Genomic DNA, 16,942 nt, shown 5'->3' with positions numbered 1-16,942 from the left:
AGAGTTCTGCTTTTATGCCTGGAGGATCTCTCAGTAAATGTCCTAGCAGGAGTGGGTAAGGAAAACCATCTTCATGATGTGAGCCCCATGTTCACTTTTACTATAGTCAAGGGATTTATAGCAGATTTTGGAAATTCTTACCTAAATTATCTGTTTCTACTTCCCATGCTGGTTTAAAGGTGTATGTGTGAATCTCTTGAAAGGGCAGAGTGAGAGGAAAAATCTATCTCCAAATGTGTTTCTATATCCTATGTGAAACAGTGCATAGTTTATTCTAGACTCTATATGATTGAGATTAGTATATGAACATTCAATGAAATGTCAAAGATACTATTTTTTACTACAGATGCAAAAGGACTTTCCGGACCAATTGGGCACATGCAGGCAATGTCATGAATAAAAAGTAAGAATTTAATACCACATCCTGAAGGTCACCACATTGGTGACTGGCCAAATGCAAAGTAAAAAGAAAATGTGTGGGACCAGGATTTTCCAGCAAAACCATTACTTTTCCATCTCCTTAAGTTTAAATTTAGGACATTCACATGGCTATCACATGCATTTTGAAAGGAAAAAATCATTAGTAGAGCATATTCTACATCTCACTGAAAATCTTTTCCATGCTTTTTTCTTCTTCCTCATTCCCTCTGTACTTCCCCAAAAGGCTTTTGTTAAATAAGAAACATTGGCAAAATTACCAGTTGTGGGAATGTACTGATAGACTTTAGACTGTTCCTAAATTTAATAAATAAGATTATGTTTAAGATCTGCTTAGTTCATTTATGGTAAGAAAGAAGTGTGACAACATCTTAGACTCTGGGCAGAGCATGAGAAAGATTTTGGCCATGAATGGGATGTGATGGGACAACTTCTAGCTGGCCGAGTGATTGAATCTCATCACCTCTCAAGTCCACATGGAGCAGAGAACCAGCTGTCAGTGACAGAGGGATCGACTTGCCAGAAATAATACCTTGAGAAGTCAGCTTGAAGAGATCCTTGCCTGTGGCACAATCAGGATGCTGTGTGTGTGTGTGTGTGTGTGTGTGTGTGTTGTGTGTACACATTGATGTGTGCATGCACACATGTATGTGACTCTTCTAGACACTGGACTGGGATGCAGCTTTGAACAAGACAGAAGAACACCTCTGCTTTTGTGGTAAAAGATATAGTTTAGCTAGTGAAAAGTGCTCTGAAGACTAAGCAGAATAAATGAAATAATGAAAAAATGAGATATAATAATGAGAAATAAATGAGATAAATGAAATGAAATAATGAAATGAATGAAATGAAAGCAAGAGGAAGCAGATGAAGAACTTGCTGTGTGTACGTGCAAGTATATATCATGGCTACTACACCTTAGAGTGTTTACTACAGAAGGATTAGTCTACCTAAGTATAACAGTCTTAGGCAGAGCTATAGAGGTATTTATGACATAAAGGCTACATCGTGTTCATACATCTCTACTTTTTATCCATCACTTTCATGGCAGTGGTTATAGTGCTTATTTGCAAAGTTGTGACAACACACCAACCTTATAGGATTGAACTGATTTGTTCTATGAGTTCAAATGAAAATGTTCTTTGTTTGGAGAACACAACAGGACCATTTTGGCACTTCACTAATGCACATAAGAAATCATTTGACTTTCATGTCCCTTAGGGCATTTTTGCAGACTTTTCAGTCTCTGTTTTGTCAATAGGAAAAAGCCATCAAATTGTTCTACTAATTATAATGGTTGTAAATGTTTCAGAGAGTCAGTCTTCTGGACTTTCACTACAGTGTCATAAATAAAAGGGCTGATATGGCCCTTTAAAATTCAGAGCCATGTTATAATCCAAATCCATTCGGCAAGGAAGCAATAAAATACAGTACACAACACAAAGGAGGTCACAAGTATGGATATGCTGGAAAAATGAATCACGACATTCTCTTACCTTGCCTTCCCTGAGCTGCGGATAAACAGGGTAGTAAAGACAAGACTTATAGCCTAAACGGAGGATCTCCTTTAGAAAAAACTTGGTGTAGTGCCGGAAAATAGGGTTCAGAGCAAAATGATACAGGTGCCCATGTTCTTCGCGCTGGTGGTGACTAAAGTAGATGAAATCCTCAATGTTGTAATGGGACCGGATGTACTCTATGTCCTAAAAAAGAGGAGGGTAAGGACATCTAAGAATGTTTTAAACAAGTGGCCAGCATTTTGTGATAAAAATCTTTTAAATATTAGCTTAGGTACAAGAGTAATAAATGTGCTTTTCTCTCCTGCAATTTACTACCTCATTTTCATTGTTCAACTTTTTAAAACCCAAACTTACACTTCCTGAAAGTTCTGATGGCTTGGCTCTGAAGGATGACCACACAGCTTTGGAGTTTGTTCCTTATAGCCATGGTTGCTAAAAACACCGAGAGCCTGGAGTCTCTGCTAGTGGCCAGGTGACTATTCTCTATTCACCCATTAGGGTGGGCAGTGCCATCTCACAGGTAATACACTTTGACTGGCACGAGTGGCTGGGCTGGCGTACAATAAAACCACAAGGCTAGGCCTCGTCCATAGGCATTAAACTTTTTATGGCTCACAAGTATTCTATTGTTACATTGTGGAAAGTGATTTAAAGAACTGGTGTTTACTTAGAAAATATCAGGCATTCCATTCCTGCTTCTGTGGGGCCAGTTCTGCCCACCACTCCTTGTCCCCCACACTGGGGCAGGGAAGCAGAGGCTCATCCATGATAACTGGGTACTTGAGTCAGTTGGTCCTGCTTTACTGCCCAGTAGTGCACACCATGAGGTGGGGGTGCCATCCAGAGTGACTCTGACTTTCTCTCAAAAGAATAGCAGTAAACACACCTGATATGCAGGAAAAATCAAACTATCACACATTGCAAAGCACCTACTTATATTTCTTCTTATTTTCCATAGTAGAATTGTCCTAAAGGCACACTTTCAAAAAGAGGAATTAGAGAATGCAAGGAATCTGATTTACTCTGTGATCAGCAAAGCTGGTACTAGAAAATTCAGGAAACTGAAGTTTATATCCAAGTCTTTTGTCTTTACAGCCTCTGCCACATAGCTCAGAGGAAAGTGGGCTCGCAGAAACCAGGCCCACTGGTGGTATCTGAGGGCAATTCAGGCAATGCCTGACCTTTCCATCTGCACTGACCCTATTGATTGCCTTAACACTCTAAGACTTTTCTTTAATTACCAAGAAGGCATCCCTCATTATAAAATAAAATGAGTAAAAAATGTAGGGTGAAAACCATTGAAAAACAAAAAGCAAAGATCCTACAGAGGTTATTAGCTCAAAACAGCATATGGGCCATGTGCACCTAATTTTCCTCCCACCCCAAATCCCTTAAAATAAAAACAAAAAATTATTTTTAAATAATGAGATGGTATGATGGGGAAAACAAAAGTAAAGTAGTCTTTGGAAACCTAGTGGCTCAGTCAGTTAAGCGTCTGCCTTTAGCTCTGGTCATGATCTTGGGGGTCCTGGGATCAAGTCCCACGTCAAGCTCCTGCTCAGAGGGGAACCTGCTTCTCCCTCTCCTCCCTCTGCCCCTTCTCCCACCCATGCTTTCTCTCAAATAAATAAAATCTTTTTTTTTAAAAAAAATGTAAGTTAGTCTTACCTTGGAAGGAAACATGTCAAAGTTCTCTAACACCTCCTTACACCTTCTTACCTTGGGCCACTTAAAGGCCACTGCCTACCACCTGCCAGGACCACCTACATTCAAAGCCTCAAGAGGAAACCAGACAACTGATGCCCCTTCCCAATTCTACAGAGGGATGGGCAGCCCTTCCAATGACTGAGGGATAGAATGGAGAAGCAAGAAGCACAACCGTCAAGGATACACATGCCAGCCAACCATATTGATACTATCATCTTTCATTCATGACTTTCAAGAAAACTGACAAATGCAAAAGATCAGAATAGAGAAACTACAGCTTACTGGAGGGGGAAAAGAGGTCAGTCAGGAAAGAAAAGAGAGCTTTTATAGAAAAAAATTCTAGTTGGTGTTCTCAGAGATACCAAGAAGGATATTGCATATAACATAACAAATAAGCTGCTATAAAAAAGGAGTAAGGAAAGAACAAGGAAGAGACTTGGAAGTTAAATATATGAACCCTGAAATGAAAATTCAGAGAGAGGGGCATGTGCGTGGCTCAGTCCAACTATTGGTTTCTGCTCAAGTCATGATCTCAGGGTCATGAGATCAAGCCCTGGTGTTGGGCTCCAAGCTAAGTATGGAGTCTGCTTGAGATTCTTTCTCTTTCTTTTTCCCTCCCCTTCTGCTCCTCCTTGTGTTCTCTCTCTCTCTCTCTCTCTCTCTCAAATAAATAAATAAATAAATAAATAAAATCTTTAAAAAAGAAAATTCCAATAGAAGGCCTGTATAATAGAATGGACATAGCTGAAGATTGAATTAGGGATCCAGAAGACAAAATCAAGGGAGTCTCCTAGAATGAAGAATAAGAAGTACAAGAGATGAAGAAGGGAGAAGAAAGTTAAGAGACAATAAAGGAGCAATTCCAAAGGTCCAACATCTATCTTAAAAGGAATTTAGGAAGAGGAGAATGAAAAAATTAAAAGGGAAAGAATAATGAAATCATAGAAGAAAGATATTCCCAAGACTCAGGAAAGGCATAAATTAAAATTTCAGAATTTCAGGGATAGAAAAGAAACAAACTAATTCTCAAGACAGAAAACAAGCAAAATTTATTTATGTCAGATCACATTTTTTTCAGTGACACTGGAAGACCATGAGAGTAAAAATGTCAATAATCTGTTAAGAAGTAGTTGGAATAAGAATTCTACATACAGCCTAATGAGTATTCAAGGGTGAGAACAAAATGAAAACTTCTTGTATATGTATGTATGCACCTACTACTATTTCTTTAAAAATTACTCAAAGATGTACTGAGCCAAAAAGGTAATAAATCCAAGAACAAAGAGAGTATAGGATGCATTAATGGAATAAAGCCATATGGTCATTTCAATAAATACCAAAAGCACATTTGATAAAATTCAACACTCGTTCAGAATAAAAACTTTTAGCAAACTTTTAGAAATAGAATTTCCTTAACTCGATAAAGGATATACCCCCAGAAACTGCAGCAAATATTGTATACTAAATGGAGAAAAATATAGAATCATTCCCACTAAAATAAAGAAAACCACAATAGTACCCATTATAAACACTACTATTCACCAGTATTCTAAACATACAATAAAACTGAAAAAAGAAATAAAATATAAATATTTTTAAAAGGAGGTGTGGCAGATTCTATTTTCCAAAGATGGTCATGAGAGTAATCTGCATTCCACACACTCTTTGGTAGACAGACCTTGCAACACCCACATCAAGAGGTAGAGTCCATTTCTCCATCCCTGGAATCTGAGCATGTTCTGTAACTGCTGTGGCCAATAGAATATGGTAGAAATGATGCTGTGCCAGAAAAGAGAATCAACTGAAAATTCTCAGAGCTAATAAGAGACTTCCGAAAGGTGGTTGGATATAAGATCACAATACAAAAATTAGCATTTTTCTCACACACCAAAATAAATATTTAGAAAGTACAACGAAAAAAGTGTCTATTCACAATACTCAGAAAGATATAAAACAAGTAGAAATAAATTATAAATGTCCAGGACTGTATTAGTCAGGATTTCAGCAAGAAAGAGATGGTATGTTCATATTAGGATAATTGGAGGTGAGTTTAACAAAGAGACTATTTACAAGGAGGGGCAGGGCATAGGGAAATCAGTAAGGATAGTGTAACAGCAACTGCAAGCTATCACCACTCTAGGTGGATGGCATGGGAGGTACTTGTTACTAGAATCCAAAATGAGAGAGTCCTTGAGAAGATGCCACCTTGAAAAGGTCAGGGAACTGAATGGAGAAACCAGCCAGCTCATGGCATCCCAACCTCACTCTCCTCCCTTCTTCTCTCAGGGTTCCCCATTGGCCACACCCAATTAGAGGTGGAGGGGTAAAGGCAACCATGATGCTGCCCACCAGGTCAGGCTCCCTGGAACAGAGCAGGGCAGAGGGTAAACCTCTAGAGGCAAACAAAATACCTAGCACAAGAAACCTGTATGCTAAACGCCATCAAACTTTGCTGAAGAACTCAAAAGAATTTACCACCACCACCACGATTACAGGAAGCCATGTTCCTAGAAAGTCTAAGTATTTTAATTATCTATTCTGCCTAAATTATTCTAAAAAAAAAAAACCACAAAGGTACAAATAAGTTCATAGTAAGTGTTATAAGGCTTATTTGGAAATGGAAAGATCTAATTAAAAGCAAGATAATTTATATATATATAAATGACAAGCAAGAGAAGACTCCCTTACCAGACATCAAAGCACATGATAATACCACAGGTTATCAACAAATAAACCCATGGAACAGAACAGAGAGTTTATTTATTTATTTATTACTAATTAATTAATTAATTAATTAATTTCAGAGAGTTTAAAAATAGACACAGGCACATGGAAATTTAATCATGTAAAGGCGGCATTTTAAATCATCAGGAAAAGAATGAACTATTCAGCAATAAATATTTAGGAAGAACTGGCTGTACAGTAGGAAAAGAATAAAATTACTTGTCTAATTGACTGCGTGCGTGCGTGCGCACGCGCACACACACACACACACACACACACACTGCATATAATTAAGTGCAAGGAAGAAAGTAGGAAGGAATTGATGCCTAACTATTGATAGTAGTAATACTTTGGGAAGAGCAGTGAGACTTTTTTTAGTGGTCCTGATGGAAGGTTATTTGAATTTTTAAAATGTGAATGTTTTCATGTATTCTCGATAATATTTTAAACTGAAAAAGAAATGGGAAATTGAAAGTCAATCAATTGGGATGAAGGAGATGATGACTTATAACCTCCCCCCAAAAATTCATAGCCTTAAAAAAAAGGCATTCATAATAAATACACAAAAATGAAACGTGCTAATTCATGATCTAAAAAGGCAGAATCCAGGGCACCTGGGTGGTTCAGTGGTTGAGCATCTGCCTTCAGCTCAGGTCATGATCCTGGGGTCCTGGGACTGAGTTCCTCATCAGACTCCCCACAGGGAGTCTGCTTCTCCCTCTGCCTCTCTCTCTCTCTCTCTGTGTCTCTCATGAATAAATACATAAAATCTTAGAAAAAATAAAAATGAAAAGGCACAATCCAGAAAATCAATGTCTATTTCATAATTTACCATTTCATCTCTGATCACTGCAATGCCAACTATTTGTTCTGCAACTTCAGCTACAAATGCTTTCATGGATGTTCCATCCTGAAAAGATAAGCATGTATTTTAGGGCCCTTAAAATATAATTATCAAGGTTTCTGTAAGCAACCAGTAGTGGACCTTAAGCATGGTCACCTAATGACAATGAGAGTCAGAGCCAACATCCCTCAGTACTTACCTTTGGACCATGTACTAAGTTAAATGTCTTCCCTGTGTTCACTGAATCCTCATTCCTTCAAGGTAAATATTATCACTACCTCTATTTCACTTACAAGAAAATAAGGCTTGGAGGGCTGAGTAACCTGCCAATATTTCCAGCTAGTAAGGGATGAATCTGTGATTCAAATCATGGTCCCTTTGATTTGGAATCTGTTTTCTTTAGCTCTACATCAGCAGTTCTCAAAAACTGTGATCTCAGGAACCCTATTCCCTGAGGACTCCAAAAAAGTGTGGTGTATGTGTGTAATATCTATCACTAGTTTCTGTATTAGAAATTAAAACTGAGAGAATTTTTAATTTGTTTATTCACTTATGTTTAATTTACTAATTAAGACAAAATTTAAAATTTGACAAAAATATTTAGAGAGGAGAGTAGCATTGTTTTATATTTTTGCAAATCTCTTTAATGTCTGGCTTAATGGAAGACAGCTGGATGCTCATATCTGCTTCTGCATTCAATCTGTTGCAATATGTTATTTTGGATGAAATATATGAAAAAAATCTGTCTTCACAAAGATACAGAGTTGGAAAACAGAAAAGTATTTAAATAATCTTTTCAGATAATTATGGATAGTCTTCTCTGATGCTCCACCAAAACTCAACAAGTGGTACTGTTTTGAAGATCAGCTCCAACATGGAATCTGAAACCTTATCAATAAACTTTGCATGCATTGTTACATTAAAACTCATTAGTCTATTCTGAAGTTTGAATGAATCTTTTACCTATGTGTGATTTTGTAACATCATGTTTTATCTCACCAAACTTACACAGATGTTCCAAATGTTGACCTATGACAAAATATCAAAGCATCACATTTGATAATATCACTATCAACCTCATTAGAAAATTTTAAAAAGTTTTTGAAAGCTGTCAAGCTCATGATGAAAGTTACTGATCTCCCAAAATTCTAATTTTTTATTGAAAGCTTGCATTTTATCAGAAAGAACAAATGTCAGTTGTTTTCTTGGAGTGACAGCCTCGCTTGATTCATTTTTAGGAAAATGTCTGCCAACTATTCAAGACCGAAGCACCATATTTTGCCTGCCAGTTGTTCTTTTAAGTAAAAAATGGTGTTCCGTGAGAACAGTGTCTGGTTCAGCATGAAAAACAATTACAGAAATGCTTTTTCTTGAAACAACCAACATACTTTAGTCTACAGCAGAGCGGCTTTATGTGCACTTCTCATTTTGCCACAACAGAATACTGAAAATACATGTAAATAAGGATTGAAATGTAATAACGTTACAGTTTTTACTGTTTTAAGTGAAACTGGCTTTTCCTTTTTTTGTGGAAACTTATATTGAGATAGCTGTATAATACAGAGAAATACCTTTTTATTTTTTATTTTTTTTTATTGGAGTTCAATTTGCCAACATATAGCATACCATCCAGTGCTCATCTGGTCAAGTGCCCCACTCAGTGCCTGTCACCCAGTCACCCCAACCCCCCGCCCACCTCCCCTTCCACTACCCCTTGTTCATTTCCCAGAGTTAGGTGTCTCTCATGTTCTGTCACTGATATTTCCCACTCATTTTCTCTCCTTTCCCTTTTATTCCCTTTCACTATTTTTTTTATATTCCCCAAATGAATGAGACCATATAATGTTTGTCCTTCTCCAATTGACTTACTTCACTCAGCATAATACCCTCCAGTTCCATCCACATTGAAGCAAATGGTGGGTATTTGCCATTTCTAATGGCTGAGTAATATTTCATTGTATACATATACCACAGCTTCTTTTTCTTTTAAAAGATTTTATTTATTTATTCATGAGAGACACAAGGTGGGGGGGGGTGTGCAGAGAGAGAGAGCCAGAGACACAGGCAGAGGGAGAAGCAGGCTCCATGTAGGGAGCCTGACGTGGGACTCGATCCCAGGTCTCCAGGATCAGACCCTGGGCCAAAGGCAGGCACTAAACCGATGAGCCACCTGGGCTGCCCCACCATAGCTTCTTTATCCATTCAACTTTCAATGGACACCGAGGCTCCTTCCACAGTTTGGCTATTGCGGGCATTGCTGCTATAAACATTGGGGTGCAGGTGTCCCAGTGTTTCACTGCATCTGTATCTTTGGGGTAAATCCCCAGCAGTGCAATTGCTGGGTCGTAGGGCAGGTCTATTTTTAACTCTTTGAGGAACCTCCACACAGTTTTCCAGAGTGGCTGCACCAGTTCACATTTTCACCAACAGTGCAAGAGGGTTCCCCTTTCTCCGCATCCTCTCCAGCATTTGTTGTTTCCTGCCTTGTTAATTTTCCCCATTCTCACTGGTGTGAGGTGGTATCTCAATGTGGTTTTGATTTGTATTTCCCTGATGCAGAGCATTTTCTCATGTGCTTGTTGGCCATGTCTATGTCTTCCTGTGTGAAATTTCTATTCATTCTTTCAGTTTCTCCCTATCTTGGAAGCTCTTTATTCTGAATGGGAGCCTTGATGGATAGAGTATTCTTGGCTGCATGTTCTTCTCATTTAGGACCCTTTCTGGCCATCAGGTCTCTGTGGAGAGGTCTGCTGTTAACCTAATACTTCTCCCCATAAAGGTTAGGGATCTCTTGTCTCTTGCTGCTTTAAGGATCTTCTCTTTATCTTTGGAATTTGCAAGTTTCACTATTAAATGTCAGGTGTTGAACATTTTTATTTGATTTGGGCGGGGGGGGGGGGGGGGTCTCTCTATCTCCTGGATCTGAATGCCTGTTTCCCTCCCCAAGTTAGGGAAGTTCTCAACTATGATTTTTTTCTAATACACTTTCTGGTCCTCTGTCCCTTCCGGCACCCTCTGGAACCCCAATTAAACGTAGATTTTTCTTTCTGAGGCTTTTATTTCCCTTAACCTTGCCTCATGATCTTTTGTTTTTCTCTTTTTTCCTCAGCCTCCTTCCTTGCCATCAACTTGTCTTCTATGTCACTCACTGTTTCTTCTACCTCATTAACCCTTGTCATTAGGCCCTCCAATTTGGATTGCATCTCATTTAATTGATTTTTAATTTTGGCCTGATTAGATCTAAATTCTGCTGTCATGAAGTCTCTTGGTCCCTTTATGCTTTTTTCTAGAGCCACCAGTAGCTTTATAATTGTGCTTCTGAATTGGCTTTCTGACATCAAATTGTAATCCAAATTCTGTAACTCTGTGGGAGAGAGTACTGTTTTTGATCCTCTCTTTTGTGGTGAGTTCTTCTTTCTAGTCATTTTGCTCAGTGCAGAGTGGCTAAAAACAAGTTGTACTGGAAAAAGGAAGGAAAAAAAAAAGAGGGAAAAAAACCCCAAAGAACAAAAAACAAAAACAAACCAAGGAGGGGTATCCTCTGGTTCTATATAGTGTAAATCCCTCGACTTCCCCTGGAGCATTCCAGCGCTGCCTGGTCAAAAACTTGCTCATCCCCTGTCCTTCCAGCTGGTCTTCTGGGGAGGGGACTGCTGTGCGGATTCTCAGGTGTGTGCACCTGGGGAAGCTGCCAACCCCCTCCTCACCAGGTGCACATCTCAGTGGAGCTGTTTACCCCTTGAGGCCTCTGTTCCCTGGCAGTCCCGCTTCATCCCAGGCACAGAGTGACACCAGGAGGAACGACAACACTGGCGGTGGTCAGGTCTCCAGCCCTGGAGTCAGCTCCCGCACTAACTACCACAGTCTCCCAGTCCGCACTGGCCTGTATGCTTCCAGGAGCTGGGCAGGGCACTGATCTGCACAGCTCAGGGATCCTGGTGGCAGGAGTCCTCCGCCTGTCCCGGGGCAGCGCAGGATCTTGGGCTGTGTCCCCGGCGCCCTGGGATCCAGGGCCTGTGCCGCTGGACTCACGCTCCCGGGGCCGCGCAGTCCCCTCTGCCTGGAGCCGCCACCTGAGCTTCTCCCGAGGCCCTGCCGGGCGTGCATTCCAGCCCTTTAGGGAGCTCAGCCTGTGGTGTGTGGCTCGTTCTCCCCCAGGGCACACTTCCTCTATTAGTGACCCCGGGAACCTGGAGGCTCCACTGCCGCTCCTGGGATCCTGCCGGAGTTCTCTGCGAGCACCTTTCCATCCGGGAAGATTTTTAAAGTTCCTGCTTCTCCGAGACTGGGCTTTCCTGTCCTGGAGGCTCTAGCAGCCGGGCCTTAGCCCGGCTCCTCGCGGAGGTGAGGGGGGGGAGGGCACCTCCCCCACTGGATTCTTTTTTTATTTATTTTTTTTCCGTCTTCCTACCTTGTTAGCGCAAACTCTTCTGTGTAGCATTCCAGCTGTTCTCTCTTTAAATCTCAGGCCAAATTCATAGGTTTTCAGGATGATTTGAAAGTTATCTAGGTAAGTTGGTGGGGACAGGTGACTTGGGGACCCTGCTGTTCCGTCGTCTTGCCTTGCCCCCAGAGAAATTCCTTATACATGTTGCCCAGTATCCTGTCATGGTAATGTTCTGCAAAACTCTAGTATAATATAAACAGGGACTGCACATCGATGGGATTGTGTGTATGTGCATCAGGTTCTACACAATTTTAAGCTCTTTATAGGTTCATGTATCCACCACCACTGTCAAGATACTAATAGTTCCAACACAAAGATCCCTTGGGTTGCCTTACAATAACCACATCCATCAACTCTCTGCTCTCCTCTCCTCCTTAACCTCTGGCAACAAATAATCTCTTCTCCATTTCTAAAATTGTGTACTTCAAAAATGTCAAATAACCCCACCACCACCACCACCAAGCCCTCAACTCACAGAATTCCCTGCAAATAAATCCAAATTGATGTATGAATCAACAATTTGATCCTTTGTATTGTTAAGTATTATCCATGGCATGGATGTGCCACAGTCTGCCTATTCACCTGTTAAAGGCCATCTGGGCTGATTCTGACTGCTTATGAACATTCATGTACAAGTCTTCATTTCTCTGGGATAAATGCCAGGAATGCAATTACTAGGTCACATGATTGTTGCATTCAGTTTTTTTAAGAAATCACCAAAATGTCTTCCAGAGTAATGGTATCATTTTACATTGCCACTGGCAACATATGAATGATCTTATTTCCCCATGTCCTCCCCAGCATTTAGTGGTGCTGCTCTTTTTGTTTTAACAAAAAGAGTGCAGCGCTATCTTCACTAGGCTCTCTTGTCCTATTGTTATTATAAGTGAATGGCAATGAAGAAACTGATGAAATCCAGGCATCCACTGCCCTGATCCACACTGAGGCTCTCAAGGTTCTGCCCACCATTGTGTTTGCACCATCAGCCTGAGTATCAATATAGTGGAAATGGAAATTTTGTTTCTTATTCTTGTTCTTATTATGGAAATAGTTTTTACTTCATGGACCTCCCCTGAAAATTTATGTCTCAGAGACCCCTAACCACATTTTGAGAACTAATGCTACATGATACTGTATTGATAGGTCAGTATGGGAAGGAGCAAAAAAATAGAAAAACCAGAAGATCAAGACAAACCAAAACAAAAAGCACATGCTGGAGAGAAGTTTTATTTTAATGTGATACCTTGATAAAATACCAAATATTTCCCTGTGTTTAGGTGGTGTCTCTCTTTTGGTGACTTTAAAATTTAACTACAGTGCTTATTCAAAAGAGCCAATAACTGGAAATTCCCCCAAATGACAGTAGAAAGAAAAAATAAATTGTGGTATCTTCATTCAATGAAATACTTTACAGCATAATATAGGTGAATCTCACATAGTGCTGAGAAAAAAAAAAAAAAGCCTGATATCAGAAAACATACTATGTGATCCTTTTAAATAAAGTTCAAAAACAGGTATGACTAATTTATGATCTTAGAAGTCGAAGGTGGTATTAACCTGGGGAGATTGTAACTGAATGGGAGCATGAGGGGGACTTCAGCTAGGCTGGGGTTTGTCTGTTATTTGAAACAGGTGCTCATTAATCACATGGTGTATTCAAATAGGGAAATCTATCAGCTGTTTATTGATTATATTTCAATAAAACTTTTTTCAAGATAAAATTTCTCAAAATTTCTGAAACGACATACACTGTTCCATGTCTGGTTAAGTTAACTGCCATGGTCCTTAAAAAAGCACTATTAACGTAAGGACCACTGCTAGCTTGCCTTCTGCCAGGACAAAAGTATAGTAGAGTTACTCATCTTAAAAAGAGAACCCAACACTTGTCATATAGGTGTTTGACCGCCTACCCATTCCCTGAGGATGTAAGCAGCTCAACAAAAAAGTCTAGACAAAATCACCATCCAGGAGGGTCAAATGCGGTCCACTGCCCTAAGCCATCTGATGATAGCAAGTACTTACAGGGTCTCTGCGAGCCTCATTGTACTGCTTTAAATCCGCCAATATACTTTTATTCAGCATGAGGGTGCTAACAAGGTTTTCAACACCAGGAGTATCCAACAAAGTGGCTAATCTTATGTTAATAGACCTGGATGAGGAGAGAGACTTTTTTTTAGGTTAAAGTACTAAAGTTTGTATTCCTCCCTGTTCCCTCAGCCAAATGAAGACAAAATTATAAAATACCACATATACATAAAATAATATCCAGTAAGGTATGTTTATATAATACTAGGGTTTGATTAACTATAGAAGTAACTGATTTCATTCTAGAAAATTTGTAAAACATATGCAAAACAGTACAAACAAGGTAAAAATCACTGATACTTTCATTAACCAGAGACAATATAAAGTTAAAGTTATAGTCTAAGTGCATTTAATTTGACATGTGCAGAAAGATGGGACAATCTAAAATGGAGACATAGAAAGATCCTGAACTCATCTCTTCCCATGGACACAGAAAATCTACAGCTACATGTGGAATAATTCCCTCTGAAAAAGACCTCAAAACCAGCTGAATGGCTCCTTCATAACAAGCAATAAAGGACCGCCTAAAAATGGTTGGAGAGACAGAGACACAGTCTTGCCAAAAACCTCCCCCACCCATTGCCCGCACAGTGACCCACAATTGGGAGAGATCTCACAATATGGAGCTTCTCCTTGAGGAGGGAAGAGTTTGTGCCCCACATCAGATACTTCAACCGTTGGGACCTGCACCAAAGAGATGAGCCCCTAAAACACCTGTGTTTGAAAACCATTGGGGCACATACCTGCAAAACCTGAAGGGCTGAAGAGACCTAAAGATATTGTTCTTGAAGTGCTCGCCTGCATACTCACTCACATTTGGGGCCCAGTGTACAAGCAGCAGTTTGAAAAGTACTTACACTATGTAAAGGAGATTCATTTATAATCCTAAAGCATCTACTGGAGGGGGAAGGAGCCTGTTGGAACTCTCTCAAGGAACATAGGCCCTGGAAGGTGTCATTTTTATGCTCCCACTTTACTTTGCTAGTGCCAGGAGGCACACACAGTCCCTGCGCTATTCCACTACCCCACTACAACCAATAGGCACATGTGACCCTGTGCTCTCCTGCTGCCCACTAAGGCCTGCAGGCACACCCCAGCCCTGCACTTTTTTGCTGCCTTGCTAAAATTCTCAGGCATGGGCAGCCCACACAGAGGTCTCTCTTGATCACCTGGCTCTGGTATCCAGGGAGGCTTGTGCTCTTGGGTCCAATGGAACTGTAACCATCACAGAGACAGTTCTTGGCAGGCTATCACCCCAGGGCAGTGGCACTGACAGTGGACTTAAACACACACACACACTGGTTTTTCTGTGAAAAAGGCCTAGGTATTTGTCATGGAGCTCCAGCCTGAGGGGTAAGCCTCAGGTTTGCCACACATATAGCAGCTAGAGAGTATTCTCAGAGAGAGGAGGCCAGGGGATGCTATCTTTGTGCTCTCCCTTAGCCTTGCTGCAGCTTGCCAGTAACTCCCAGAAAAGAACTTATACCCTCATCTGAAGCCCCAAATTTTATAAATGTCACTCAAGAGACACTTCCAGATTATCTGGAGGCCAGCAGGATTGATTATTGAAGTCCCACAGAACTATATATATTTGCATACTTCAAAAGCTGCTACTTGAGGGTCTGGCTTCCAATCAGCCTGAAAGTCATCACTGAATAAATTCTCCGTTTGGAACACTGACAGCCTTGGCCCACCTTCAACAACTGGGACATATCAAGAATAAATCAGGCTGCTTAGACAACCACACAGGGTCAAGAGACAATCAAAAAGCTAGGGCAAGGTTTAACAATAGGTTCCTCCTCTACACAAAGTCACTCCTTCAAGACTGGGAGGGGTAGCTATTTTGCCTAATACATAGAAGCAAACACAGAAAGAGTTAAGCAAAATACGTAAACATGAATATGTTTCAAATGAAAGAACAAGACAAAACCTCAGAAAAACTCTGAATGAAATGAAGATAAGTAACTTGCCTGATTAAGAGCTCAAAGTAATGGTGAAAAATGTTCACCTAACTTGCCTGATTAAGAGCTCAAAGTAATGGTGAAAAATGTTCACCAACTAGGAAGAAGTATGAATAGCCACAGTGAGAACTTCAACAGAGACAGATAACACAGAAAGTACCAAACAGAAGTCACAGAACTGAAGAATAACTGAACTGAAAAATATGCTAGAGTGGTTCACCAGCAGACTAGATGAAGCAGAAGAAAGAATCAGTGATCCAGAAGACAGGGCAGTGAAACTCACCCACACAGAGCAATGAAGATAAAAAGAAATGTAAAAACTGAAGATAACTTAAGGGACCCATAAGATAACAGCAAGCAGAATAACTTTCACTCTATAGAAGTCCCAGAAGAAGAGAAAGGGAACAGGGCAAAAAATTTATTTGAAGAAACAATGGCTGAGAACTTTCCTAACCTGGGGAAGGAAACAGACATCCAGATCCAGGAAGCATGGGATATTCCAAATAAAATGAACTCAAAAAAGTCCACACTAGGGTACTTGGGTAGCTCAGTCGGATAAGCATCTGCTTTTGGCTCAGGGTCCTGGGATCAAGCCCCACATTGGGCTCCCTGCTCAGTTGGGAGTCTGCTTCTCCCTTTGCTCCTCCTCCCACTCACAGTCTTTCTCTCTCTCTCAAATAAATAAATAAATATTTTTTTAAAAAATCCACACTAATATACACTATAATTAGAATGCCAAAAGTTAAAGATAAAGAGGGAATCTTAAAAGCAGTAGGAGAAAAACAACTTGCTACATACACCCTAAACCAGCAGACTTTTCAGCAGAATCTTTACAGGCCAGGAGGGAGTGGCAGGATACATGCAAAGTGCTAAAAGGAACATACTTCCAACCAAGAAGACTCTGCCCAGAAGGCTATCACTCAGAATTGAGAGATGAAAAGTTTCCCCAACAAGCAAAAGCTAAAGTTCATCACTACTAAACTGGCCTTACAAGAAATATAAGAAAGTGTACTTATTTGTAACAAGAAAACATATGAAAGTAAAAATGATAAAGGTAGATATATAACAAAGGTAGTGGATTAATCACTTACAAAGCTAGTATGAAGGTTAAAAAACAAAAGTAGTAAAAATAACTATAACTTCAATGATTAGTTAAGGGATATACAAAATAAGAAGATGTAAAATGTGTTATCAAAAACACAAAACATGGGCAGCC

The 16,942-nt window shown here is 40.0% G+C and overlaps 1 protein-coding gene across 4 annotated transcripts in view; it reads right to left on the bottom strand.

The window, feature by feature from the left end:
• The window catches only part of CFAP61 (cilia and flagella associated protein 61), a 277,436-nt gene that overhangs the window by 147,652 nt on the left and 112,842 nt on the right, over nucleotides 1-16,942 (bottom strand). For 2 of the 4 annotated variants that reach the window (XM_026002334.2, XM_072736508.1), the window contains exons 14-16: nucleotides 13,703-13,829; nucleotides 7,222-7,299; nucleotides 1,935-2,141 (exon numbers count right to left, since the gene is read on the bottom strand). In XM_026002334.2, coding sequence (XP_025858119.1) covers nucleotides 1,935-2,141; nucleotides 7,222-7,299; nucleotides 13,703-13,829 — 412 coding nt within the window. The remainder of the gene's footprint in view (nucleotides 1-1,934; nucleotides 2,142-7,221; nucleotides 7,300-13,702; nucleotides 13,830-16,942) is intronic. The other 2 variants (XR_011996986.1, XR_011996985.1) reach the window with 1 other exon arrangement.

The sequence above is a fragment of the Vulpes vulpes genome, chromosome 14 (genome assembly GCF_048418805.1).
Source record: "Vulpes vulpes isolate BD-2025 chromosome 14, VulVul3, whole genome shotgun sequence".
Taxonomy (NCBI): Eukaryota; Metazoa; Chordata; class Mammalia; order Carnivora; family Canidae; genus Vulpes; species Vulpes vulpes.
This window is presented reverse-complemented; position numbering and strand designations above follow the sequence as displayed.